At 43.1% G+C, this 25,872-nt stretch overlaps 1 protein-coding gene across 8 annotated transcripts in view; it reads left to right on the forward strand.

Moving 5' to 3' along the window:
* SUVH4 (histone-lysine N-methyltransferase, H3 lysine-9 specific SUVH4-like protein) overlaps nucleotides 1-25,872 on the forward strand; it is a 50,687-nt gene that overhangs the window by 15,177 nt on the left and 9,638 nt on the right. For all 8 annotated transcript variants that reach the window (XR_016085769.1, XM_010250934.3, XM_088904029.1 and 5 more), the window contains 3 exons: nucleotides 9,495-9,674; nucleotides 14,296-14,394; nucleotides 25,091-25,189. Coding sequence is in view for 7 of the 8 variants with exons in the window: in XM_010250934.3 (XP_010249236.2) it covers nucleotides 9,495-9,674; nucleotides 14,296-14,394; nucleotides 25,091-25,189 (378 nt within the window). In the remaining variant the exon portion in view is untranslated. The remainder of the gene's footprint in view (nucleotides 1-9,494; nucleotides 9,675-14,295; nucleotides 14,395-25,090; nucleotides 25,190-25,872) is intronic.

Genomic DNA, 25,872 nt, shown 5'->3' on the forward strand with positions numbered 1-25,872 from the left:
GCACTAAGTAGGGAGCTCGGGCCTCTTGCTAGGGAGTTCAAGCTCTAAGTAGGGAGTTCGGGCCTGCTGGTCCCTTCCCTTTGGTGTTTGTACCCTCGGTATGCTGTCTTGAGTGCCGAGCTACTTGCCTTTTTTGCCACGTGTCGTGATTTGCGAGGTCGGGCCAAATCTTCCTTCATCAATTGTTCCCCACTCCTCGTGCTAAGGTCTTGCCCTGGCGCGGGGAGTTCGCAAGGTGTCAGGTAGATTTGTCCTGCACTTTGAATCTTGGTTCTGCTGGCGCGATGTGCGTTGTTAGGGTTTCTTGGGTTTCTTCGAGTGTCCATTTATGCGGGAAGCGTGTTGGCCTGTCTAAATGTTGATAGATGTGGCGGTGCGCGCGCGTTGCTTCGAAATTTCAAAAAAGAAAAGGGCGTGCCACTTGGGGGCGCGAAAGCGGGCGTTTTTTTCAAATTTGAAAAAGACGTGCCGTTGCCGTTTTTTCTGATACGTGCGTTGACGTTCCGTCAGTTTCGAAAAGATGCGCGCCGTCGCTGTCAATTTCAGAAAGATGTGCGCCAATCACGTCTCGGTCTTGGGCGACGTGCGGTCAGGGTGGCCGTAGGCCGTCGGATTGGCTTTGATCTGAGCCGTTGCCTTTTGGTCACTGTGAGCATAAATAGCGGGGGGGGGACCCCGGTTTGTTGTCGCTTTTGTATTTCTCTCGAGCTCGCGTCTGAGTTTCAGCTCGCAACCAGTTTGCGTTTAAGTTTTTTCAGTTCGCGCTCAAGGTCTTCCGTTCGTCCGAGCTCCTGTGGTCTACAGCTTTCGTCCGGGTGAGTACTTTCCTGGGTCTCGTCACTCCCAATGTCTAGCTCGGATGGCTCAGATAGTCATTTCAGCGGGTCTGATGCAGGTTCTACGAACCAAGTTGCATCCCCCGATAGCCTTAGCGAGTTGGAGGTAGAGCTCGAGGAGGAGTTCGAGCCTGTAGGCCATGGCGCTTCGGGTAGTTTGGCGTCCACCTCTCGCCGGGGTTGGATGTTAGACAAGTTCGGCCCTTCGACCATGACGCCCGAGGGGCTCCAATCCCTCATTACTTACTATAACCTCCCCGAGGAGTATGCTTATTTCATACCTTCGGGTAGCTTTCCTTGGGAACACGGTCCTGATGAGATCGTAATATTCCGGGAGCAGCTCGCCGCGGGGCTGCGATTGCCTTTCCACCCCCTCTTCGTCGAAGTCTTGAACCACTTCGGCGTGACAGTCGGCCAGCTTCACCCGAACTTGGTGGGGACAATCTCCCTTTTCTGTGACGAGAGCTTTCCGTTGGACTTGGAGATTTTTTCTTCAATCTTGATGCTCAAGAAGCAAGCGGGTCCTCTCCCCGGGCGCAGGCGGGCTTACTACCTGTCTCCTCGCCCGGGTTTTAAGCTTTTACACGAGCTCCCCAACAAGGTCCCAGCATGGAAGCGGGACTATTTCGGGGTGCAAAGTGTGCTGGGGTGGCCTTTTCAGACCGGGTGGGGGATGGCCACTCCTGACTCCGGGGTTACGCTTGACAAGGAGACGGCGAAGGGCCTCCGGCAATGGGCGCAGCTTGGGCTGAAGTGTGAACAGTATCTGACGGAGGCCAAGCTCATTGCGGCCGGCCTGAGCTCGGGTAGGTCCTTCACTTAGAGACCCTTATCTTGCTGTCTTTCTTGCTTTTTATTGATGGCAAACTTCTTTTCGCAGGTGTGATGGATTCGCGAGGGACCCGAGGTGGGCACTTGTTTCAAGGTATGAAGAGGAGAAATCGGGTTGCCAAGCGAACTCGCGCCGAGGTGCCTCAGGATGCGGAGCCCGAGGAGCCGGGCTACCAGCCAGAAGATCCGCCCAGGGGGCCCGAGATGGTCCCTCCGATGCAGGAGCCGGCGGGGGGCCCTTATGCTGAGACTACATACACAGGGGCTCCTACATACTCCGGTGCTCCTGCTTACTCCGGGTTTGCTCATACGCGAGCTGGTCCCTCGGGCTCGGGGGCCCCGGGGGATTTCTGGAGCGTGTTGACGCCGACCCATGCTCTTCAAAAGAGTAAAGAGGCCATCTTCCCCGAGGAGGTCGCGGCATGGACTGATCTCCCTCTGCATCAAGTGGCCTGCCGTGCCGTTACCCATGCCATGGTGGTAAGTGTTCTCCTTTTTTAGCTCTTTGGCTTTTGTTTTGTTGGTTCTTTTGATCATTCGGTCTCTTTTGGCAGGTGAATTCTTCCATTCATGCCTTGGCGGCTCAGGTGGAGAGGAGCTCGAGGCAGGCGCGAGCTGCCGAAGAGGCTCGTCGCGCGGCTGAGGAAGCCGCTCGTGCTGCTGAAGACACTGCTCGTGCTGCTGAATAGACTACTCGTTTTTCCCGGATCAGGCATGCGAGGTCTCAGAAAGATGCCGAGGCCATGGGAGTGGTGGTGAAGCACATGGCGGACTTGAGGCTGGATCTGCAGCATCAGGTCGAGTATCTTCATGAGGACATCTGGGAGAGGATGCAGATCTTCTCCCAAGGGATCGAAGATGCCAAGAAGGCCGTCGAAGAGTACATCGCTTCGCCGGATTTTGACGATCTGATGGTGGATTCATATAGGAGGGGTTTTAAACTAAGCCGGTGGATGATCCAGAATACGTACCCCGAGCTCGATGTTAGCGCCATATCCACTTCGCGCATAACTCAGGAGATGGCTAATGCTGCTGACGCCGAGCCAGACTCCGAGGGCGAAATGGGGCCTTCGGGTTTTGTCGAAGTGCCTTCTGACGATGATGAAATAGCTCCTGGCTTGTAAACATTTTTTTTTCTTTTTTTGTACTGCTCTACCTTTTGGAGTGGAAGGATTTGTTTGTGCTGAGCATTCTCTCCCGAACTGAGCATTCTCTCCCGAACTGAGCATATTTGCCGAACTGACTATTCGTTCGGTCTGTTTTCTGCCTGTTAATCGCACTCGCGCGGACTGTTTTCTTTGCTTGCTTGTGTCGAGATTCCTTTGTTAGCTCGGCATCCTAGCCCGTAGGCTTTGGTGGTGTTTTCCCTCTAGGGTTTCGAGCTCGTATGCCCCACCGAGTGCTTTCTTTACTCTGTAGGGTCCTTCCCAATTTGGTCCAAGTTTCCCTACGCCGGGTTCGGGCACCATGACCTTACGGAGAACCAGGTCGCCGACGCGGAAGTTCCTCTTCCTTACTCACGCGTTATAATACCGAGCTATCTTTTGCTGGTAGGCTGCAGTTCGGATGTGCGCGAGGTCTCTCACCTCGTCCAGCAGGTCGAGGTTGGTGCGTAACTCGCTTTCGTTTGTCTGTTCGTCGTATGCTTCTACTCGCAGCGTAGGTACTTCGATTTCCACTGGGATTACCGCCTCGGTGCTGTAGGTGAGGTTAAAGGGGGTCTCTCCTGTGGCGGTTTTTTCCATGAGCCCATAGAACACTTGGTAGCTCGTCTGCCCACAACCCTTTAGCTCGGTCTAGTCGTGCTTTCAGTCCGCGGAGGATGGCTCTGTTCATTACTTCTGTTTGGCCATTTGCCTGCGGGTGTGCGACCGACGTGAAGTTCTGACTAATTCCCATTCTTTGGCACCATTCTTGGAACTTGATATCCTCGAACTGTTTTCCATTGTCGGAGATCAGTACCCGAGGTAGCCCGAAGCGACATACTATGTTCTTCCAAAAGAAGTTCTGTATGTTTCGGGCTGTAACTATTGCCAGAGGTTCAGCTTCTATCCACTTTGTGAAGTAATCTACTGCCACCACTAGGAATTTTCTCCCGCTTGTCGCTGGTGGGAATGGCCCAGAAGGTCGATGCCCCATTGGGCGAAGGGCCATGGACTAGTGAGGTATTTGAGGTCGGCAGCGGGTTGATGGTGGATATTGGCATGCTTCTAACACTTGTCACATTTTCTGACGAGCTCGATGGCCTCTGTCTTCATTGTTGGCCAGTAGTATCCTTGTCGAAGTGCTTTTTGGGCGAGGGCTCTGCCCCCAGGTGTCCGCCACACAAGCCTTCATGAGTGTCGCAGAGTACCAGCTCGGCTTCGGCTTGGCGCAAGCATCGCAGGTAGGGGAGCGTGTAGGATCGTCGGTACAACCGTTCGTCTATCATGACGTATTTGGCTGCCTGGCGCTGCACCCTCTTGGCTGCGTTGCAGTCCACGGGGAGGGTTCCGTCTAGCAGGAGCTCGCGAGTGGGTCGATCCAGCTCGGCTCTGCTTCAGTGACGGGAGCGACCTCTTTTGCCCCACCGAGAATGCTGGGCCGAGGTAAGTCCTCTACGTACACGGTTCTCATGGCGTTGTGGCTCGTGCTGGCTAGTCGGGACGGGGCGTCGGCCTCAGTGTTCTTTGACCTCGGGATTTGCTTGATGAAGTGTGACTGGAAGTTGAGCAGAGCCTCTTTTACCTTTGCCAAGTATGCAATCATTGTGAGCTCGCACGCTTCGTATTCGCCTGTAACTTGGTTGACCACGGGCTGGGAATCACTGCAGATAACTACGTGCTTTGCTCCAACCTTGTGCGCTAGGTTCAGCCCGGATATCAGTGCCTCGTACTCCGCCTCGTTGTTGGATGCCGCGAACTCAAAGCGTAGTGCGTATTCCAACTTTGTTCCGCTCGGGCCGCGTAGCACTATTCCAGCTCCGCTGCCTTGTTGGTTTGAGGAGCCATCCACGTGAAGGATCCAGGGCTCGTCATCCCAGTTCGCGCTTGGTCTAACTAGGAGGGATGCTACACTGGCTGCTACTTCACGGGGTTCGGACTCGATTGTCTTGGGAGCTCTGAGCTCGCCTGAATTGGGGATCTCGGGCTCGACCGGCTCAGGGGCTTCGTGGCTAAACGTGCATTCTGCGATAAAATCTGCCAAGGCTAGGGCCTTAATGGCAGTTCTTGGCTTGTACTGGAGATCGTACTCACTGAGTTCGATGGCCCATTTCGTCAGTCGACCGGAAACCTCGGGTTTGAGTAAAACTTGTCTCAGAGGTTTGTCGGTCAAGACAATGACGGTGTGAGCCTGGAAGTACGGGCGGAGTTTCCGAGCTGCTATCACCAGTGCATAGGCTAGCTTTTCTATCTGCGGGTACCTTGTCTCTGCTCCCTGCAAAATTTAACTAACATAATATATGGGTCGCTGGACCCGGTCTGTTTCCTTTATTAGTACCGAACTGATCACCTCGTCGCTTGCCGAGAGGTACAGTTCTAAGACCTCGCCCTCCTCGGGTCGAGCTGAGGTTGGCACACTGGCGAGGTAACCTTTTAGCTCGTCAAACGCGAGTTGGTAGTTTTGGGTCCACTCGAACCCTTTGCCTTTGATTGCTTTGAAGAAAGGTAAGCAGCGGTCTGCTGACTTGGACATGAAGCGGCTTAGGGCGGCTATGCAGCCGTTTAGCCTCTGAACTTCTTTTATTTTCCGAGGTGGTCTCATTATCAAGGATGGCTTTTATCTTGTCCGGGTTGGCCTCAATACCGCGCCGATTGACAATGTAGCCTAGGAATTTGCCCGAGGTGACGCCAAAGAGACATTTGTTGGGGTTCAATTTCATGCTAAACTGACGCAGGATTTGGAAGACAGAATCTAAGTCTTGTATTAATTCTTGTGAAAACTGTGTCTTGACGACCATGTCGTCTACTTAACATTCTATCTTCGTGTCAATCAGGGGCTGAAACAGCCTATTTACAAGTCTTTGGAAGGTCGCCCCAGCATTTTTTAATCCGAAGGGCATGACCTTGTAACAGTACAGATCGAACTCAGTTATGAAGCTGGTTTTTTCCTCATCGGACCGGTCCATCCGGATTTGGTTGTAGCCTGAGTAGGCGTCCAAGAAGCTTAGCAACTCATGTCCCAAGGTCGCGTCCACTAGGTGGTCAATTCTGGGGAGGGGGAAGCAATCTTTCGGGCAAGCTCGGTTCAGGTCGGTGTAGTCGACGCACATGTGCCACTTGCCGTTCGCCTGTTTTACCAGCACAGGGTTGGCCGCCCAGCTCGGGTAATGGACTTCCCTTATGAAGTCTGCTGCGAGGAGCTTCTCGACCTCCTCATCGACCGCCCTCCAGCGTTCTGGGGCTAAGTTGCGTTTCTTCTGTCTTACGGGTCTGACTACAGGGTCAGTGTTAAGTTTGTGAGTTATAAGGCTAGGGTCAATACCGGGCATATCGGCCGCGGACCAAGCAAAAATATCTAAATTTTGAAGTAAAAAACTCACTAGTTCGGTCCGTAGGGGTTCTTCGACGGAAGCACCGATCTGGAGTGTGCGAGGTGAGTCCGTAGGCGAAGTCGGGATTGTGACTGTTTCTTCTGTGGGCGAAGCTCGTTCCTCGCCTTGCTCTGCAGGCCGCTCCAGATCGAGGTCGCCGGCTGCCTTGGTTTTTCCCTTCAGGGTGGCAACATAACACTTGCGGGACTCGAGCTGGTCGCCCCGCGCTACCCCCACACCGAAGTCCATAGGGAACTTCATGGCCAAATAGTAGGTGGAGACCACCGCCCGTAGGATATGCGTGATCGGCCGCCCTATTATGGCATTGTATGGGGAGGGGGTCGCGACCACCAGGAAGTCATGGTTGAGTCTGACCGCACAAGGCCATGTGCCGACTTCCACAGGTACTGTTATTTTTCCGAGGGGCCTGACTTCCTCTCCGCTGAAACCCACCAGGGGAGTGTTCGCGGGCTTCAGTTCGCTCCTCCGTAGTTGTAGCTGGTCAAACACTGATTTAAAGAGGATGCCCGCCGAGCTGCTCGAATCTACGAGTACGCGTCTGACCTCGAAGTCGCTGATCCTTAGTTTAATGACAAGCGCGTCATCGTGGGGGTAGCGGACTCCTCGTGCGTCGTCCTCCGTGAAGAAGATTGGTTCTTCGGTGTTTGGTCTCTTGGGAGGGTTCCGCTCCTCGAGGGCCGCTTTGCGAACTGAAGTCCGGGTTGCTGCCGAGGTACACCCTGCTACCACCGAACCTCCCACAATTACATGGATGGTTCCTCGAACTGCACCCTTCGCGAATCCATCAACCTTTCTTTCTCCATTAGAGCAGTTCTTCCTCCACTTTTCTTTTTCCTTTTTTTCCCATACACCCTTCGAATAGAAGAGTGTATGGAGAGATAAGTTGCTGATCAGTCAGAGGACTATTTGCCTAGTTGGTAGAGAGTTTGGAGAGTTAGAATCTGGTCGAAAATTGCCAGAAATTGAAACTGTATTTTTTTTTGCCCAAAACCCTAGCTGACTAGAGAGATTTCAAGTTATAGGTTAAGGAGAAGGATTGGGTGTGGCACTTGGGGCTTAGGTGGTGTATTTTGATCCCCAGAAGTGTGGTTGAGATTTGAAGGATGTTGGGAAGCTCTTGTAGGAGCGGTTGCTTCATCTCTCTTCCTCCCCGACAACCGGGTGCAGTGAAACCCTAGTTTTTTAATCTCCAGGTACTGCACTGACCTCAGTTAGGTCTATAAAGACTGAAAAACTAGTTTTTTTTTTATTATTTTTATTTTCGTTTGATCAATGGAGCAATCTGGAAGTGAAATGAAACAAGTGTCGGTATCCAACGTGGTTGGTCAACTCTATGCAAACCCATATAAGTCAAGCATTACCTCTGGATGACCTCAGCCAAGGAGATTTGGGATAGTGTTATAGAAACTTATTCACAGGAGTTAAATGTTGCAAGAGCCTATTAGTTGAAGAGTGATGTGAAAAATCTGAGACAGGGGGAGAAGAGTGTGGCAATTTACTACTCTATGCAAGGTTCTAAATATCGATACAGGTCGATACGCTGGTAGGGCGTATCGGCCTGTATCAGTGCGTTTTTTGTGTGTTTTATTTATTTATTTTTTCAAAACCGGTTCAGAGAGGTCGGTTTATTTCCCAACTACCCTCTAAACCATGGCCTAATCCGATACACCCCCTATAGGGGCGTAGCGGGTAGGCCCCGATACGTAATGGTATCTTGAACCTTGATTCTGTGTGCCAGAGATTCACATGGAGTGTTATCAGTCAGTTTATGCATTGTCCACAGATACACATTTAGTAGCTGTAGAAAGAGTTTTGTGCTACTTGAAAGCCAGTCTAGGGAGAAAGTATACTGTTTGCCAAGCATGGACACATGATGCCAGAGGCATACACTGATGCTGACTAAGCCGATTTTATTGATGATAGGAGATCCACCTCAGGATATTGTTCCTTGGTGGTAGGGATTATTCTCTCATGGAGAAGTAAGAAACAGTCTGTAGTTGCTAGATCCTCAACTGAAGCAGAGTACATGGCAATGGCACATGGAGTGTCAGAATTATTGTGGTTGAGATCACTTTTGGGGGAGTTGGGTAGTGACTGTGGAAAGCCAATGATGCTCTATTGTGACAACCAGGCAGCTATTAACATTTCTCATAATCTTGTTCAGCATGACAAAACTAAGCACATAGAGGTTGGTAGGCATTTCATAAGGGAGAAAGTTGCTTTAGGGGAAGTTTGCTTGCCATTTATTGCTTCAAAAGAGCAGTTGGCTGATATTTTGACCAAAGGTGTTCCAAAAGGAAAGTTTACACACTATATAAGCAAGCTGGGCATGATTGACATCTGTGCTCAGCTTGAGGGGAGTGTAGAGAGACTGGGCCGAAGGGGCCCTAATATTTCTTTTATGTTTAAGTAATGCTATATCTGTTTTATGTGTTAATGGGCCTGTTAACCTCTTTTTTAAGTTCTTTTAAGTTGCTGCTTTTCTTGCCGCCCACTTAAAGGGCAGACTTGTAATTAGCATGATTAATTAAGTTTAGTAAAAGATTAGTGAAGGGAGAGAAAGATCCATCGAACTCTCTTCTTCTTCTTCTCCATCTTCTTCTTCTATTCTGTTTGTAACCTTTCTTTCTCTCTCACTTTTCTTATTTCTTTTATCAGTTTTATATTAGATATGAAGGACAGACTCACATCTTTTCTAATAGTGGCATCTTCCTCTATCCTCTATGGACCAAACTATTTGATATGGTGTCAGGTTGTTTCTTCAGGAGTATTTCTTCTACTAATTATGATTTAAAATTGCAATACACAGGCTTTTATACCTAATAAAAACAGGATTTTGTAAATGGTCTTATGATTCTTGGTGTGGATCATCATGCATGAATCATCCCAGTAAAGTGAAATGTATAAAAAGATTCCAATTTAACTGTTTTAAAATGCAAAGGACAACATTTATGAAAAATCTAAGGCAAATGGAAAATTATAAAATTCATGTAAAGGACTAACAGACTTAGTAACATTGACTGCAACAGCTCAGTAGTTGTTTCAATGAGAATTGTACTCATTTATCTTTAGATAATATAAGTTATGTTGATGACTTCTGGTGTTTAAGAAATGTCCTTGCAAGCTTCTTGTCAGTTGCATGTCATGGCTATTTTGCTGTCCTGTTGTGATTATGGCTTTCTACTGTGCTTATATATATACTTAATATTCTTAAGTAGAGCTTAATTTCAAGTAAATCTGTTAAAATATGTTTGCAACATCATAAACTTTTTGGAATTCTTGTAATTCTACAGGAGGAGTATAGTGGCTATACCTTCCCACTTGCAGTTGCAATTGTGTTATCAGGCCAGTATGAAGATGACTTAGATAATTCAGAAGATATTATATATACAGGTCAAGGGGGAAATAATTTGCTTGGTAATAGGCGCCAAGTCCAAGACCAAGTGATGGAACGTGGCAATTTGGCCCTTAAGGTGGATATTTTGGAATTTCATTATTTTCTTCTGTTTGTTTTGCTGTTCTCATGTTAGCTGATATTACTTGCACCAAAATTGTTGAAATTTCCTGATGAGATTGTAATGAAATCATTACCTGCATGTCCTTTTAAACTTGTGCAATATGTGCTTGTTTACCATGGTTATTTTTTGTCTGTCTTTAGTGTTTTAAAAGCGCAAGGCACAAAAAAAGCACAAGGGCCACTTGCTCCAGACGCGCAAGGTGAGGCAAACACCTTTTTGAAACAAGGTGCAAAAAATACAAAAAAATGCCAAAAATGCAAAATATTAAAAATACTAAACACAATATTAATTAAAAAAAATAAACTTAAACTTTAAACAAATGTTTTAAAAAACCTATTATCTCAAATTAAAATATATAAACAAAACATGTAAAGCATATTTAAAATGAAAATTTAATAATAGAATCAAGCATAACATATAAAACATTAGGGTTGTTCATGGGTTGGTTTGGTTCGATTTCACTTTGTTAACCAAATCAAATTTTTTGGGTTGACTTCAGAGCCAACCGAAACCGATTGAAAAGAGGTAAAATTTGGCTCTGACTTATTTTTTGGTTGAGATCGGTTTTAGTAGTGATTTAAAAGGCACACCTTAGGCACGCCTAGGCACATAGGTAGAGCCCCTGACCCAACCGCTAGGTTCAAAAAACACAAAAAAAAACGTAAAAATTTAAGAAGTACACGCTTGGGCTTAAGCACAATGCGCATCAAGCGCACACCTAGACGCACCAGATATGCACCTCTAGAAAATGCTGCGCCTAGGGCCTAGGTGAGGCACATACCGTAAAATGCGCCTCGCCTGTATGCCTAGGCACACCTTTTAAATCACCGCTAAAACTGATGTCAAGTGTCAACCCAAAAATAAGTCAGAGTCGGTTTTTACCTCTTTTTGGTCAGTTTCGGTTGGCTTTAAAGTCGATCTGAAAGATTTGGTTGAGTTGACAATATTTAGTGAAACCAAACTGAACCAACCCGCGAACAACCCTAATGTTTTATATGTTATGCTTGCTATTTTTAAAATTTCATTTTAAATATGTTTTACATGTTTTGTTTATATATTTTAATTTGAGATAATAGGTTTTTTAAAGCGTTTGTTTTAAAATTTAATTTAATTTTTTAATTAATATTGTGTTTAGTATTTTTAGTATTTTGCTTTTTATTGAATTTTTGGCATTTGTTTTTGTATTTTTTGCACCTTGCTTCAAAAAGGCATGCGCGTTGCCTTGCACCTTGCACCTCTAGCATAAAATGGCCTTTACACTTTTTTTGCGCCTTATGCTTCTAAAACACTAATTGTTGGGGATTCCAAGGTGGTTGAATAACCTTGAGATTGTCATGTGGTGCTACAAGAGTGAAATCAAGAAATTTGAGTCTTTAACTAGAAATATGTCTGTAACAATCAGTGATTTAAAAGGTGCGCCTATGCACACAGGCGAGGCACATTTTAGGGTAGGCGCCTCGCCTAGGGCCTAGGTGCAGTCCATTCAAAAGCCTTGAGCCTTAGCCTAGGCGTGTGCCTTTTGAAAATTTGCCGCTTTTTCCATTTTTTTGAGTCTGGCCGCTAGGCCCTCCCGGACCCCCATGCCACGTCCCTCGAGGCCAGCCCAAACAAGGCCATGTTAGGGTCTTAAATTCTTAGTTTTCACACAAAAAATAATAATTTTATAGTTTTAATTGCTTTTAAGAAGATATTTTATTAGGATGAATGAATGGACAACATTACCAAATAGGGTATTCTTGAAGCTTCGGTGAGCGATCCTAATAAAATATCTTCTTAAAAGCAATTAAAACTATAGAACTATTATTTTTTGTGTGAAAACTAAGAATTTAAGACCCTAACATGGCCTTGTTTGGGCTTGCCTCGAGGGGCGTGGGACAAAGGTGGCTCGTAGAATTAGGAATGTAATATGTCACATTAGCTACTTGATGCAATTGAGAAAAAAAAGAGATTGTGGGTTTTATATGTTTGATTTCATTTTTAAATTCTCATTTGAATATGCTTTACATATTATATTTATGTATTTTAATTTTAGATAATAGGTTTTTTAAAACATTTATTTTAAAACTTAAGTTTATATTTTTAATAATATTATGTTTTATATTTTTTTGATTTTTTAGCTTTTTTTTTTTTTAATTTTGCGCCTTGTCTCAAAAAGGCGCGTGCCTCGCCTTGCGCCTCAAGCGCACAATGGCCCTTGTGCCTTGCGCTTTTAAAACACTGGTAACAATACTATGGCCTGTCTGTATCAGTTTCAAATTATGATTTAATAAAATTTTCTTACTTATCAAGAAAAAAAAGAAAGGTGCATCCATGATGCATGTTCATTCCTCACACCCAGGAGGCTCCTTTCCCACAAAGGAAGTCTGGTGTAGTCCTGTACCCCCAAAGGTAAGAGCTTTTTGTTGGGAGCTGGGGCTTCAGAAGATTAATACTCTAGAAAATTTACAAAAAAGAAGGCCAAATCAATGCCTCTCCCCTCATGCTTGTTGGCTTTGTTTGGGAAATGGTGAGACAGTAGCACATCTTTTACTTTCTTGTCCCTTTGCTTCTTGTGTATGGGATTGGTTTTCTTCCTTATTTGGCTGCAGGTGGACTACTCACCCTGATGTGGCAAGTCTTTTCAACCCAAGTTTCTTCTGACTTTCAAAGAAAAGGGGAAGAGTGATGTGGAGGGCAACAATAGCAGCCATTCTTTGGTCTTTATGGGAAGAAAGGAACAACAAAATATTCCAAGGGGCACAAAGGTCAACAGAACAAATCATTGATTGTGTAGCCATTAATGTCATACATTGGCTGAAAGTAAGTGATTTATTTAAAGATTTTTCAGTGGATGATATGCAAAGGGGCTGGTCAGCAGTGGCAAACTCTTCAACTAGACACTTTGTCATTCAGCCCTCTTGGACACCAGCAACACAACCAAGGGTAAAATTGAACTTTGATGGAAACTCCATGGGTAATCCAGGACCCTTGGGAGCTGGGAGAGTTTTTAGGGATGGGGAGGGCAGAATGGTGGCACTATACTCTGGTTCCATAGGAGTGGGAGACTCTTTGAGAGCTGAAATTTTGGCTCTCCTACAAGACCTGAGATTTGTCAAGCAATGGGAGTTTCAGAACTTGGAGGTGGAAGGAGACTCTAAATTGCTAATAGGGTGGCAGCAAACAAAGAAGTTGGGTGTATGGAAGTTTAGACAGCAAATAAGGGAGATAATCTGCTTGGCAAGGGAAGTTGGAGTAACATTCAAATGGGTAAGGAGATCGGCAAACTTTGTGGTAGATAGCTTGGCAAAACAGGGGACTTTCAGGGAAAACTTATTTTGGGCTGTACTGTAATTCTTGATGTTATTTTGGGGTCAACACTCTTTGTCTGAGTGGTTGATAGTGTAAGATGTTTTTTTTAATGTTCTTAATGAAAGTTGCCGTTTTCAATAAAAAAAAGGTTACCACATGAATATGATTTTGTAAAGTTAAAACTTTGATGGGAGAAGCCAAGGCAATCTGGGTCCCTCGGGTATAGGGATGTGCGGGTGTGGGGGACTCCACTAGAGCTGAGCTATTTGCGTACTTCTAGTTGAAGGTATACTGTTAGCAAGACAGCTGAACATTGACAAATTCATTATTGAAGGAGACTCCAAGCTGGTTATAAGTTGGCTACAGTAACCATAGGCTGCAAGTTGGGCTCCTAGGGAGGAAATTTAGAGATTTAAATGGACTACTACCAACATGACTTTAAGAATCCAATTGGAGAAAAGGTTGGCTAATGGAATGGTACTATGGTAGAATACCTTATGCAAACAAGGGGTTAATAGGGATCATCTTTTTGGGGCTCAGTTGTATTTTTTTTTTTATTTTTTATTTTTGTTGTTATTGAGAGTTTGGACCTTGCGGGTCTCCTTTTTCTTTGTAATTCTGCTGGGTTTTAATGAAATTTTTGTTATCTATCTGGAAAAAAAAGAATGTTCTGAGCAAGCCTTTGTTTTTTTTTTCTTCTTTTTTGAAATTGGTTTTGGAAATGTCATTGCGGTCAGATGTTAGTGGAGCTTGAGTATGATGTTTAGAGCTTTGGTGTAATAAAAATAGGGTTGACATCTCCAATTATATGGATCCTGGGTAATTGTTGGATTTTGCCATTATCTGTAGGGCTCATGGTTGCATGGATTTCGTCATCAGGGTAAAACTGACCATGCAAACATGCCCATACCATGTAGGATCATAGTATTCAAGTCGGATGCATGATGCAAGTTAAATTTGCTGACATATGAGCAGTTACTAATGTTTTTTCCTATTCCAGTTTAGTAAGTATGGTGGCACTTGTAAAATACTCGAGAACTTAAATGCTTTGAGCAAAAACCCTCTTTCCTTCTCTGCTTATATGTATGTTGACTTGTGTTGTTATGCAACAATACTAGCATTTTTTTTTTGAGAAATGGTAAAAGTTTACTTGCATATAATGAAGGCTGGAGAAAGAAATATTGTCATTTTTACCTTCATACTACAAGCTCCTATTCAAATTCTACTCCTCTCTTTCAGTATTTGTTGCTATTACTTATTAGGTTTGAATCCTCTTATTTGCTTGCAGAATAATATGGAGCAATGTGTGCCTGTTAGAGTAACTCGTGGACACGAATCTGCAAATAGTTATTGCGGCAAGGTCTACACTTACGATGGTTTATACACGGTGAGTAAAGATATTTGTCAGCAGTTGTTATCACTCCATCACAAATACCTTCTTTAATATTTTAGAATGCAGATAAAAAAGAAATGTCTTGCTGTAAATTGTTTTTCATTAGATTATAACATCAATGATGCCCTGTTGGATATTAAATTTTTTTAAATGCATATAATTGAATTGTAACAAATCTTGTTGGGGGATTGGAGACTAGCGGTTTATTTATTAAGGTTTCATCGATTTTCTATGGATTGGCTTCTCGAATGATTAAGGTTCTAGTGATGTCAGTAAACAAAATGGAGTAATGGGCTAGATTGAGAAGAGTGGACATGGGAATAGTTTAGGGTTATTTGTTTATTTTGGTGGTGGTGGTCGTGGTGGAATGGGAGATAAACAAACTAACTTAGTAGCATAGGAAGAATAGAAGCTATGCCTCAACATTTTCTTTTTAATAAGCAGTACAATAATTATATTAATAAAGGAGGGCGAGGTGCCCTCAACATGTTCATTATATTTATCCATATCACTGTGATAGGATGAGAAAACGAAGACTGCATACTGCAAGGATGCTTTAGACCATAAATTACTACATGTGCACACTTAGAATTGTGACCTCTTCCTTTACCTTGGTTCTATAATTCATAACAGGGGAGAGATCAAGTTGAAGGGTTAGAAAGGCTAGGGGCAGAGCAAAAAGGACATGGACTGAAGTAGTAAGAAATGATTTAAGTGCTCATTATTTAGCAATGGATATGACACTAAACTGAACAGATTGGCAAAACAGGATTCATGTAGCTGATGGTGCTGAACCTATATAGTTGAGACAAAGCTTAGATGATTTTGTTGATACTTTAACAGACCATTCTATGCTCATGTTTTTTGTACATGCCCTACATTTTGAGAGATACAGAGTTGTGTCCCCCCCTGTACTTGTCGTCTTTATTCATGGAAACATCAGAATGAGGCTGGCAAAAATAATTAAAAAAGGACCCTCTTCACTCATCACTCTTGTACGACTGCTAAGTGCTAACCACAGTTATACTGTAATAGACAAATAAAGGTTCTACAAAACAAAACAAAATAAAAGAATTTGCCAATCGGCATAAAAAAAATACACCCATTGGTACTGATCCCCTAACCCAATCTTTAGCAGGATTGAAAACTAATACATTAAAAATATAAGAACCTGTTTCATGCACCGCATCCTATCTGGAAAACTGATCCACTCTCTCTAAAACTATTACTCCTTTCCCCTGTGGTATGGACCATTTGGGAAGAAAGAAATCATAGGATTTTCAATGAGAAGAGTAGACCTAAGGAGGAGGTAATTGAAATCATAAAAAATCAGATCTGCAAACTGGTTAAGGCACGACTAGATGGAGTTTTAATCAAAGATCTGTGGTATGCATAATTAAATCTTAGTTGTGTGTGTCCAGAAAGGTTAAATTGATTGAAGGAGGATATTTCTTCTCAGTATGGTTAGTAATAGATATTGAAGCGGCCTTGTGGTTGGAAGCTAGAGGAAGAGAAGATGAAGAGGTGGAAAGAAGATGGTTACGTGGCAATAAGGGAAGGGTGTTTTCAGACCCTTCAGAAACTTTCACGCCTTTGGAAAGTGGTGAGGGAAGTAACTTGAAAGTTAAGCAAAAAGGTAGTGGATTGGCACAGGTTGGCGGTAGGTCTTATGCAGAGGCTCTGCGAGATGGTCAACAGACAATTACCTTAAAAAGAAACTGTGACAATGGAAAGGAGGGTGACAAACGTTGAGTCCACAGTCCAGGCCAAATGGAGTTAAATGGTTTGAAATTTAAATTTGTGGGACATGTGGGGACTAGTGAGGAAGGTGCACGGCTAAACGAGCAATTGGGGGAAACTAGTGTGGGCTTGACCCAGGCCTCTCCACCTGGGCCGATTGGAGTTGGTGAAAAAGAGGGTAGGGCCCAAATGAGTGGGAAGGAATTGGGCCGAGTGTTTTTCAAGGGGAATCAAGGAGGGTTGATTAGTGAAAAATTGGGCCTTAATAATGGGCCAAGCCCGGCCTTACTAAAGGGGTCACGTGACAATCGATGGTAAATTAGGTTCATCATCGTCCCTATCGAGTGTTCCTATATACTCTACAAAGTACAAACCAGGGGTAGAAGACGAACAGTGGGAGTCTCCAGTGGCAACCGTCCAAGGCCAAGCGAATGGAATCTCCCAAGAGAAGAAATCCGAGGAGTAAAAGGACAATGGTGGAAAGGGAGGAAGGCTAGAGGGGAGATGATTCTTCTACACGTGATCAAGAGAGTGACTATGATGATTTTGAAACATCAAGTATTTGGCAACTAACAAAGGATTCTAAGATTCAGAGAACTTCAACACGGACCAACTATTTTTGGAGGAAGACAATAACGAGGAGATGGAGAATGTGACTTTGTCGTCGAGTTCTGAAGCTGGACTGTTGTCTCTTAGGGAAGAAGATTGCTCCTTCGGTAGGGAACAAAGCCTGAGTCCAATGGTTCCAAACCTGATTTCAGAGGCTCAACATTTTCAGGGTGTTCCAGTGGGGGACTCAAGCGATTTCCCAATGCATTGTGAGGTTACACTAGTGATTTTGGTAACATTTAGTCAAGGGCTTTCGTGTAATCCTCTTGTACCTTGTCAACCACCAGATCGGGTCGGAAGGGATCTATTTGGGTTGTGTTCCACTCAAATTGGTACCAACCCCAACGCCTCTACGGAACCAAGTTCCCCAGGTAAAATTGTCAATTCGGTTTTGGATACTAACAACCTCCTTGTGTTTCCAGATGCTCCAGAGTGCCAACCATTGGTTGCTGTTCACTTAGGGGGTTGTGCAGGAGTAGGGGAAGAGATGGTGGAGGTTTTGGATAATCTGGAGCAAGGGGAGAGAATATGGAAGCTGGTGTGTTAGTTCTTAGAGGAGTTTAAAGCTCTAGAAGGCTATGCTGAAGAGCACAATGAGGTATTAGGGGGAGGGGGAGAACAAGAGGGTAGTGAGCTAGAGAGGAAGGAGGTAGAAGGAGCAAATGTTGGGGAGGGTGAGCAGGTTGGTGAAGTAGCGGGACAGATGAATCTAAAACTCAAAAAGACAGGAAGTTTAAAGATGTACTCTAAAAAGAAAGAGTCAAAAGGGAAGTCTAGAAAGAAAAAGAGGACAGAGGTTGAGAGACTAAGGTCGGATGTAGGTGACATTGAATTCAGTGCAAGAGGGGAAAGAAGGAAAGGACCGATTTCGTGGAAGGGTTACAGTGAGTATGGGGTATTTTTAATCTAGGTTCTATGAAGACTATTAGTTGGAAAGTTAGAGGATTAGGGAGTGCTAGGAAGAGAAGGATAATAAAGGATTTACATCGGAAGGAAGAGCTAGATATAGTAATGCTGCAAGAAACAAAAGTGCTGAAATGGATAGGAGGTGGGTGAGAAGTGTGTGGAGCACTAAAGGAGTAAATTAGGTGGCAGTGCCATCATGGGGAGCCTTAGGGGGGTTTAATAACAATGTGGAGGAATGAAATTCTAGATCCACTAGAGGAATTGGTTGGCCAGTATTTAGTGTCTAACTGTCTATTAAATTTAAGAACTTGGGGATTCCAATCAAGTGGTGCCCACAAGTATGATGAGGTTTAATGAGTTTATTGAGGCTTGTGAGTTGAAAGAGATTCCTTTCCAACAGACCATCTTCACTTGGTCCAATTTACAAGCTTCCCTTGTTTGTTCAAAATTGGATAGATTTATTTTCAATGCAACGTGGGTAGACCATTGGGGAAGTTTGATGGCTAGGGCCTTGCCTAGAGTTACCTCAGATCATTGCCCACTTAAAATTGGTTCAGAGGAGTTTTTGAATTATCTCATTCCTTTTAGGTTTGAAAATATGTCGCTCACCCATCCAGATTTTCTTAATAGAGTGGAAGAATGTTGGAATGAGGAGGTGAGGGATGCTGAGTGGAAGGGAGCGGGGTTTCATAAGAAATTACAACATATAAAAGGCAAATTAAAGGAATGGAATAGAGAACATTTTGGAAGAATTGAGGAAAGAAAGCTGAGAGTCACCTCTAAAATAGAACAGTTGGACATGAAGGAAAGTCAGGGTTGATGATAGATGAGGATAGAAGAGTAAGGTGGACATCAAGAAAGGAGCTAGAGGAGATTTTGCTAAGAGAAGAGATTTAGTGGATCAAGGAGGGGGATGGTAATACAAAATTCTTCCATGCAATAGCCAATGGTTTGCAAATTGGATCTTGAAAAGCATATGACATGGTGGACTGGGATTTTTTACTAGAGGTTTTCAAGCGGAGAGGGTTTGGGGAAAGATGGTGCAGTTGGGTAAAGGGATGCATTTCTTCATGTCATTTCTCAATATTGGTGAATGGTGTAGTTAGGGGTTTCTTTCTTGCAAAGAGGGGTATTAGGCAAGGAGATCCGTTGTCCCCGTTCCTCTTTACCCTAGTAGTCGATGTGTTGAGTACCATGATTTCGAGGGTCGATGCTAACAATTTGATAAGAGGTTGGAGGATTGGTAGGGAGGAGGTGGTGGTCACACACTTACAATTTGCAGATGAAATCATCTTGTTTGTGACGGAGAGGAAGGGGAACTATGGAATTTAAAGGGTCTAGTGCTTCAATTTGAAAGGAAGTCCAATCCTAAAGTGAACTGGGGAAAAAGTTGTGTGGCAGGGCTCAATTTAGGGGGAGAGGAGGTGGATTCCCTAGCTAGGATTTTGGGGTGTGAAGTGGGGGGCTGGCCTTTACAATATTTGGGGCTACCACTGCGAGGGAACCCAATGGTTGAGAGTTTTTGGTACCCTGTAATTGAAAGATTTTCCAAGATGTTAGCAAATTGGAAGAGGAATTACATCTCTTTAGGGGGTAGGATAACCTTATCAAGTCAACCTTAGCCAACCTGCTAGTTTATTTCCTGTCTACCTTTAGAGTACCAATGAAAGTAGCTAACCAGTTAGAGAAGATAATGAGCGATTTCTTGTGGGAACTAGGGGATACTAAGAAGTTGTTTCTAGGAGTAGGGATGATGGAGGCCTTGGGTTAGGAAATATAAGATTAAGAAACATGACTGTTCTGGGAAAATGGATTTGGAGACTACCAATGGAACAAGACAGACTTTGGTCTAGAGTGATTGTTAGTATTCATGGATTGGCAGATAACGGCTGGGATGCAAGACTCGACCCTGGGGCTTCTTAGTGTTCTCCTTGGAAAGCTATTCAAGGTATTTTGCCTCTTATGCTTCCTTATTTCAAATATGATGTCTGCGTTGGAAATAAAGTCTTGTTTTGGGAAGACGTTTGGGTTGGTGAAAACTCCCTTAGAGATAGATTTTCTTCTATTTACTTCTTGTCTGAAAACAAAAGAAAAGTGATCTCTTCAGTGTTTGTTGATAACTCATGGGATTTGGGCTTGGTAAGAGGTCTAAGGGATTTTGAAATGGGGATGGTTGATGATTTGATCACTCAGTTAGGGGAAGTCTTTCTTGATCAGTCCTGTAGAGATTGCAGAATTTGGAAACCTTCCCCTTCTGGTTTTTTCAATTGCTCTTCTTTCTATAACATTTTGCTTCTGACCTCTAACCTTGTAGGGAACTTTCCTTCAAAGGAGGTGTGGGGTAGCCCTGTATCCCCTAAAATTCAGGCCTTTCGTTGGGGAGTGGTACTCCAAAAAATCAACACCTTGGATTTATTGCAGAAAAAGAGGCCAAATATGTGCCTCTCCCCCCATGTTTGTTGCCTTTGTTTGGGTTCTGGTGTGACAATTTCACATTTACTAATCTCATGTCCCTTTGTGTTCTTTATTTGGTCTTGGTTCTCTTCTCTCTTTGGCTGCAGGTGGACTCCCTCCTCAAGCGTGGTGAACCTCTTTTATCCAACTTTTTACAGGCAACCAACAGTTCGGGGAAGGATTATGTGGAGAGCCACTAGAGCTGTTGTATTGTGGTCAGTGTGGGAGGAAAGAAACAATTGGATCTTTAAAGGCAGATGTAGATCCAAGGAAGAGGTTGTGGAAGGAATAATTACCAAGGTTATCCATTGGTTGAAATCCTGTGACCTTTTTAAGGATTTCTCAGTTGAAGACATTTATAGAAGTTGGGGTATTGTGGCATCTACTACTACTTCCAAAGCTATGATACAGGAAGTTTGGTCCCCACCGGCACAACAAAGGGTGAAACTGAACTTTGATGGAAGTTCTATAGGTAATCTAGGTCCATCTGGTATAGGAGGTGTGTTCAGAGATAATGAAGGCAAGATAATGGCTTTGTTTTCAGGTCCAATAGGAGTTGGAGATTCCTTAAGTGTGGAAATCTTGGCACTACATCAAGGTGTAAAACTGGCCAAACAATTGGGGCTATAGCAGATTGAGATAGAGGGAGACTCCAGGTTGGTAATTGGGTGGATGCAATCAGGGCAGCTGGGAATTTGGCAATATAGACAGCTGGTAAGGGAAATTCTTAGCATAACAAGGGAGGTGGGTGCTTGGTTCAAGTGGGTAAGGAGATCAACAAATGGTTTTGCTGACGCCCTAGCAAAACAAGGGACTGTAAGGGAGAGTTTTTATTGGGTAGTGCTGTAATGTTTGATGTTTTATTGGATCAACCTTTTCTAATAAGAGTTGAATTCTGTAGTTCAGGTTAATTTATCTCTAATGAAAGTTATCGTTTCTGATAAAAAAATGCAATAGCCAATGGTAATAGAAGGAAAAATTTTATAGATAGATTGGAAGTAAATGGTGAAATCTCAAGGGACCTAGAGGAAATTGCAACATGTTTTGTTGATCACTTTAAGGAAGTCTATAAAAAGGTGGGTGAGGGAGGAGTCATGGTGGAAGGGTTGGATTGGCCTAGGCTGGATCTAAGAGTGGCAAATCAATTGGAAAGAGACTTTGAACGGGAAGAAATTAGGAGGGCCGCTTTCTTGATGGATATACTGTTGGGAGATAACCAAATATGATTTGTTGGCAATGTTTGAGGATTTTAAGAGAAGGGGGAAGGGAGGCTTTGTGTGTAAGTTAGATTTGGAGAAGGCTTATGATATGGTGGATTGAGTATTCTTTTTGGAAGTCTTGAAGTGCTATGGTTTGGGGAAAGATGGTGCAGTTGGATTGTAGGGTGCCTGAAAACTTGTCATTATTTGGTGCTAGTGAATGGTGTAGTAAGGGAGTTTTTTCCAGCTACAAGGGGACCCCCTCTCCCCTTTTCTTTTTACTCTCATTGCGGATGTCTTTAGCAGAATTCTCCAAAGGGCAGACAAGTTCGATTTTTTAGAGTTTGGAGAGTGGGTAGGAGTAATACGGTAGTGACTCACTTACAATTTGCGGATGATACAATCATTTTCTGTGTGGATGGAGATCCTAGGAAAGCAAGGCACTTGAAGGAGGTGATTAAGTTGTTTGAACATATTTCCAAGCTAAAGATCAAATTTGAGAAGAGGTGTGTGGTAGGGGTAAATTTGAGGCAGGAAGAAGTGATTATAGTAGTAGAGTCCCTAGGTTGTGCTATTGGAAAGCTGGCCTTTGAAGTATTTTGGCTTGCCTTCAGGGGATAATCCAAGAGAATCTAGGTTTTGGAACCAGTTGTGGAGAGGTGTACCAAGAGATTGGCAGCTTGGAAGAGAAATTATATTTCGTTGCGAGGCAGAATTACTTTGATGAAGTCCACTCGGTCAGGTGGGAGGTAGGGGTTTGTATTTGGACTCCACATCCTAGGGGTTTGTTTTCCTGTGCTTCTTTCTTCTCTTGCTTGTGTTCATCCCCGATTCACTCCCCTTGTCCGTTTAAAGAATTCTGGTCCAAACCTCTCCCTCCCTAGGTTGGGGCTTTCTGTTGGGAAGTTTTTCTTGGAAAATAAACACTGTGGACACCTTACAATAAAGAAGACCTACCCTGTGCCTTTCCCCAAACTGGTGTATCCTTTGCAAAGCTTGTGGTGAAAGCTGTTACCACTTTCTAATTTCTTGCCCTTTTGTTGTAGGCCTCTGGGGAAAGGTTTTTGATTTTTTTGGTCATAGGTGGTTTGTGCCTCTGCTGATTGGAAATCTCTTTGACTCCACGATCTTCAGTTGGCGAAAGAAGAGTGGTAAAGTCATGTGGAGATGCCTTAGGGCTGCTGTTATATGGACGGAGTGGGAGGAGAGAAATGGTAGAGTCTTTAGTGACAGAAAGGAGTATGGAGGCAGTTTGGGAGTGCATTTTTAATAGATCTATACATTGGGTTAAAGCCTCAAACTTGTTCTCAGATTTCATGTGGAAATCTGGGGAGCTGTAGCTAGAAGTTCTACTGCAAGGAAGAGACCGGTGGTAGCTCGGGAACCTCCTGATGGAGGCTTTATTAAGTTGAACTTTGATGGCAGCAGCCTAGGGAACCCAGGTTCAGCTGGTGTAGGAGGGGTCTTTAGGAATAATGAAGGTCTCATTGTTGCTGTATTCTCAGGCCCGGTTGGAATGGGGGATTCAGTTTTTGCTGAGTTCCAAGCAGTCTTGCAAGGAGTACAGCTTTTGAGACAGCTAAATTGTGATAGACTCATTGAAGGTGACTCTAAATTGATAATAGGGTGACTGAAGGAACCAGAAACAGTGAGTAGGAAGTACAACGAATCTATGAAAAAGTTCAAGTGGCTAGTTAGAGACATGACAGTTCTTGTGAAATTGGAAAGGCGGTCTGAAAATGGAATGGCTGATTATTTTGCGAAGATGGGGGTGTTTTAGTCTGAACTGTTCTTGGCTCAGTTGTAATTTGGGTCATTGTAGAATGGGGTTGCACCTCGCGTCTCTATTGGGATAGTTTGTCTTCTAAATCTTGATGTAATCCCTCTTTATTAATAAAATGCTATCATTTATCAAAAAAAACTGTTGAAATATTCAATACTGTCTCGACAAAGGAAATAATAAAGAAATGGAAGGAAGTGTCACAAATGGATATGCATAAATAAATTATGAAGATGGATTGGAAACCTCTAGAGCCAAGTGAATTGAGGATGAACCTTAATGGTAGTTCTTTTGGTAACCCAGGGAGGGCAGGTATAAGGGGAGTCTTTAGAAATCATCATGTAGAAGTTGTGGCTTTGTTCTCTGGACCAATTGGGTATGGAGATTCAGTTCAGGCAGAAATAATGGCCCTCTTACAAAGCTTGAAATTATCAGTACAGTTAGAAGCTAGAGAGCTGGAAGTAGAAGGAGGCTCACTATTTGCCATCTCTTGTGCTAAGCAAGTAAACTCAGCACAATGGAAATATAGATTCACATTCAGGGAGATTGGTCTTCTTGCAAAGAGTTTTAACTCTAAATTTGGGTGGGTTGAAAGGACAGCAAATGGATTGGCAGATACTCTAGCAAAACTGTAGCTGGTTGTAGCAAAATAGAGATATGATTATCGTTGTAATCTGGGACAAATTGTTTATTGTCGTACTCTGGACTGCAGAGTAGCTAAAGCACTTGTAATCTGTTTTTAAATTAATAAATAAAATCTCTTTCAACTAAGGGCCATCCGGCCCGGTATCTCCTCAGTTTTCAAACACTGAGTAATGTTGTTGTGTGAAGGTTGCAGACAAGGGTACCGGGATAATATTCCTCTTGATTTTTCTTTTTGTTTTGTCATTGTTTTTTTTGATCAAAATTGTTTTGTCATTGTTGTTATCCACAATTCTACATGGCTTTTCTTTTTGTTGGGAGCATGAGGAAAGCTCCTCATATTGATCAGGTTTGTGTTTCAAGAGGAATTATTACCTTTTTTTTTTAATTTATCCATGTATGTTCTTCAATTTACTTAGAACCTGAAGTTTTCTTTTTTGGTAAAATTTGTCTTTTTGTGCAATATCTACTCTAATCCCTACCAAATTTGACAAGCTGCATATTTTGGGTCTCTAACTCTCTCTATATATATTCCTTCAAGTAGGGGTGGATTCGAGCCGAGCCGAGCCGAATACTACCAGGCTTGAGCTCGGCTCAAGACTGTTCTACAAGGCTCGAGCTCGAGCTGGATTTTGAGAAAAATCTTTTATAAAAATAAAAAATTATATATAAAAATATTTTTATTTGATATTTAAAAAATTAAGAATTATAATAATTAATAATTATAATATTTTTATTATATATATTATTTTCTATAATTTTATTATATATATTAAGTATCAAATATATATATATATATTCGAACCAGCTCACGAGTCGAGCTCTAGTAGGCTCGAGCTTGGCTTGTTTAATAATCGAGCCAATGAATTGGGCTCGAGCTCGATCTTAGTTGAAATCGAGCCGAGCTGAGCTCGAGCAGCTTGTGAAAAGCTCAGTTTGTTGCCACCCCTACCTTTAAGAGCACTTTTGATAGTTTGTCATAAAACCTTAGTTTTCAGAGTTTTGGCAGTTTCGTTCATGAGGGAATTTTTTGTGAAAATTTGTGAAAATGCCTTTTTTGTTAATCTAGTGGTGTATACTTAATTTCGCTCTTCTTTTATTTATATATCCCATCAATCTTGTTAACAACTAAACCAGAAGAGGTGAAAAAGATTTAAGACAAGCCAAAGAAAATGGTAAATCAACAGGATACCAAGAGCAATTGCAATATTGTCTGGCATACCCTGAAGAATACTGTAGAGGGATTTTCTTGTTTCTGCAGCTGTGCACTTTAACTTTGTAATGTTTTCTTAGATTTCTGTCATGCATACATTTTTGGTATTTTCTAAATCAATTCTGCTCTATATATGCACTTACGTAGGTCGTTCAATATTGGGCTGAGAAAGGTGTTTCTGGATTCACTGTTTTCAAGTATCGCCTAAGGCGGCTTGAAGGGCAACCAGTGTTGACTACTAACCAGGTTTTGTACATCTGACTATATGTTATTGTATTGGTTTTCAATTATGCTCTCTCTTATACTTTTTTCTTTGTGTATGTTCTCCTTGGGTATTCAGAAGCTGCTTCTGCCTGTTGGTGCTCTAGTGTATACTTGGGATCTATTAAGAGACTAAACTATTAAAATGGATAGTCCAGGACCTTGTCTATACATATTATCTGGGATGCTATATCTTTGTAAGATGCATGAGTACAACATTCAGGTGGATCCAAAGATCAGTAAGCCAAACAACCGATTCTTTGGATGGGGTTGTCTGCATAGAACTGAAATGTACTGGGGTCTTATCAACTGGGGTAGAGATTAAAAATGTAATTGGTAGGCTTGTTTTATTATATGGAGCAGGTAGCATTATGGCTAGCCTGGATATTACCTTTGGGGTTGTTTGTGCACTATGATTTTATTTTGGTATTGTATTCCTTTATTCTTTTTTGGATCAGTTTTGCTCCTTTATTCTTTATTTGATTTACAAGTAACTTGATCTCTTTGAAAGGGGAGAGTAGCTTTTTCTAGCACATAGGTTGGGGTGTTTTGACACATTTCTATTGTATAAATCATTCTTTAATATAATAATGCTTTGAGTTGTTACTGAAAAGAATGAATACCTTGGTCTGTTACTGGTAAAAAATTAAATAGGAAAAGGAGATCGT

Source organism: Nelumbo nucifera, chromosome 4 (assembly GCF_055504915.1).
Source record: "Nelumbo nucifera cultivar China Antique chromosome 4, China Antique-T2T, whole genome shotgun sequence".
Lineage (NCBI taxonomy): Eukaryota > Viridiplantae > Streptophyta > Magnoliopsida > Proteales > Nelumbonaceae > Nelumbo > Nelumbo nucifera.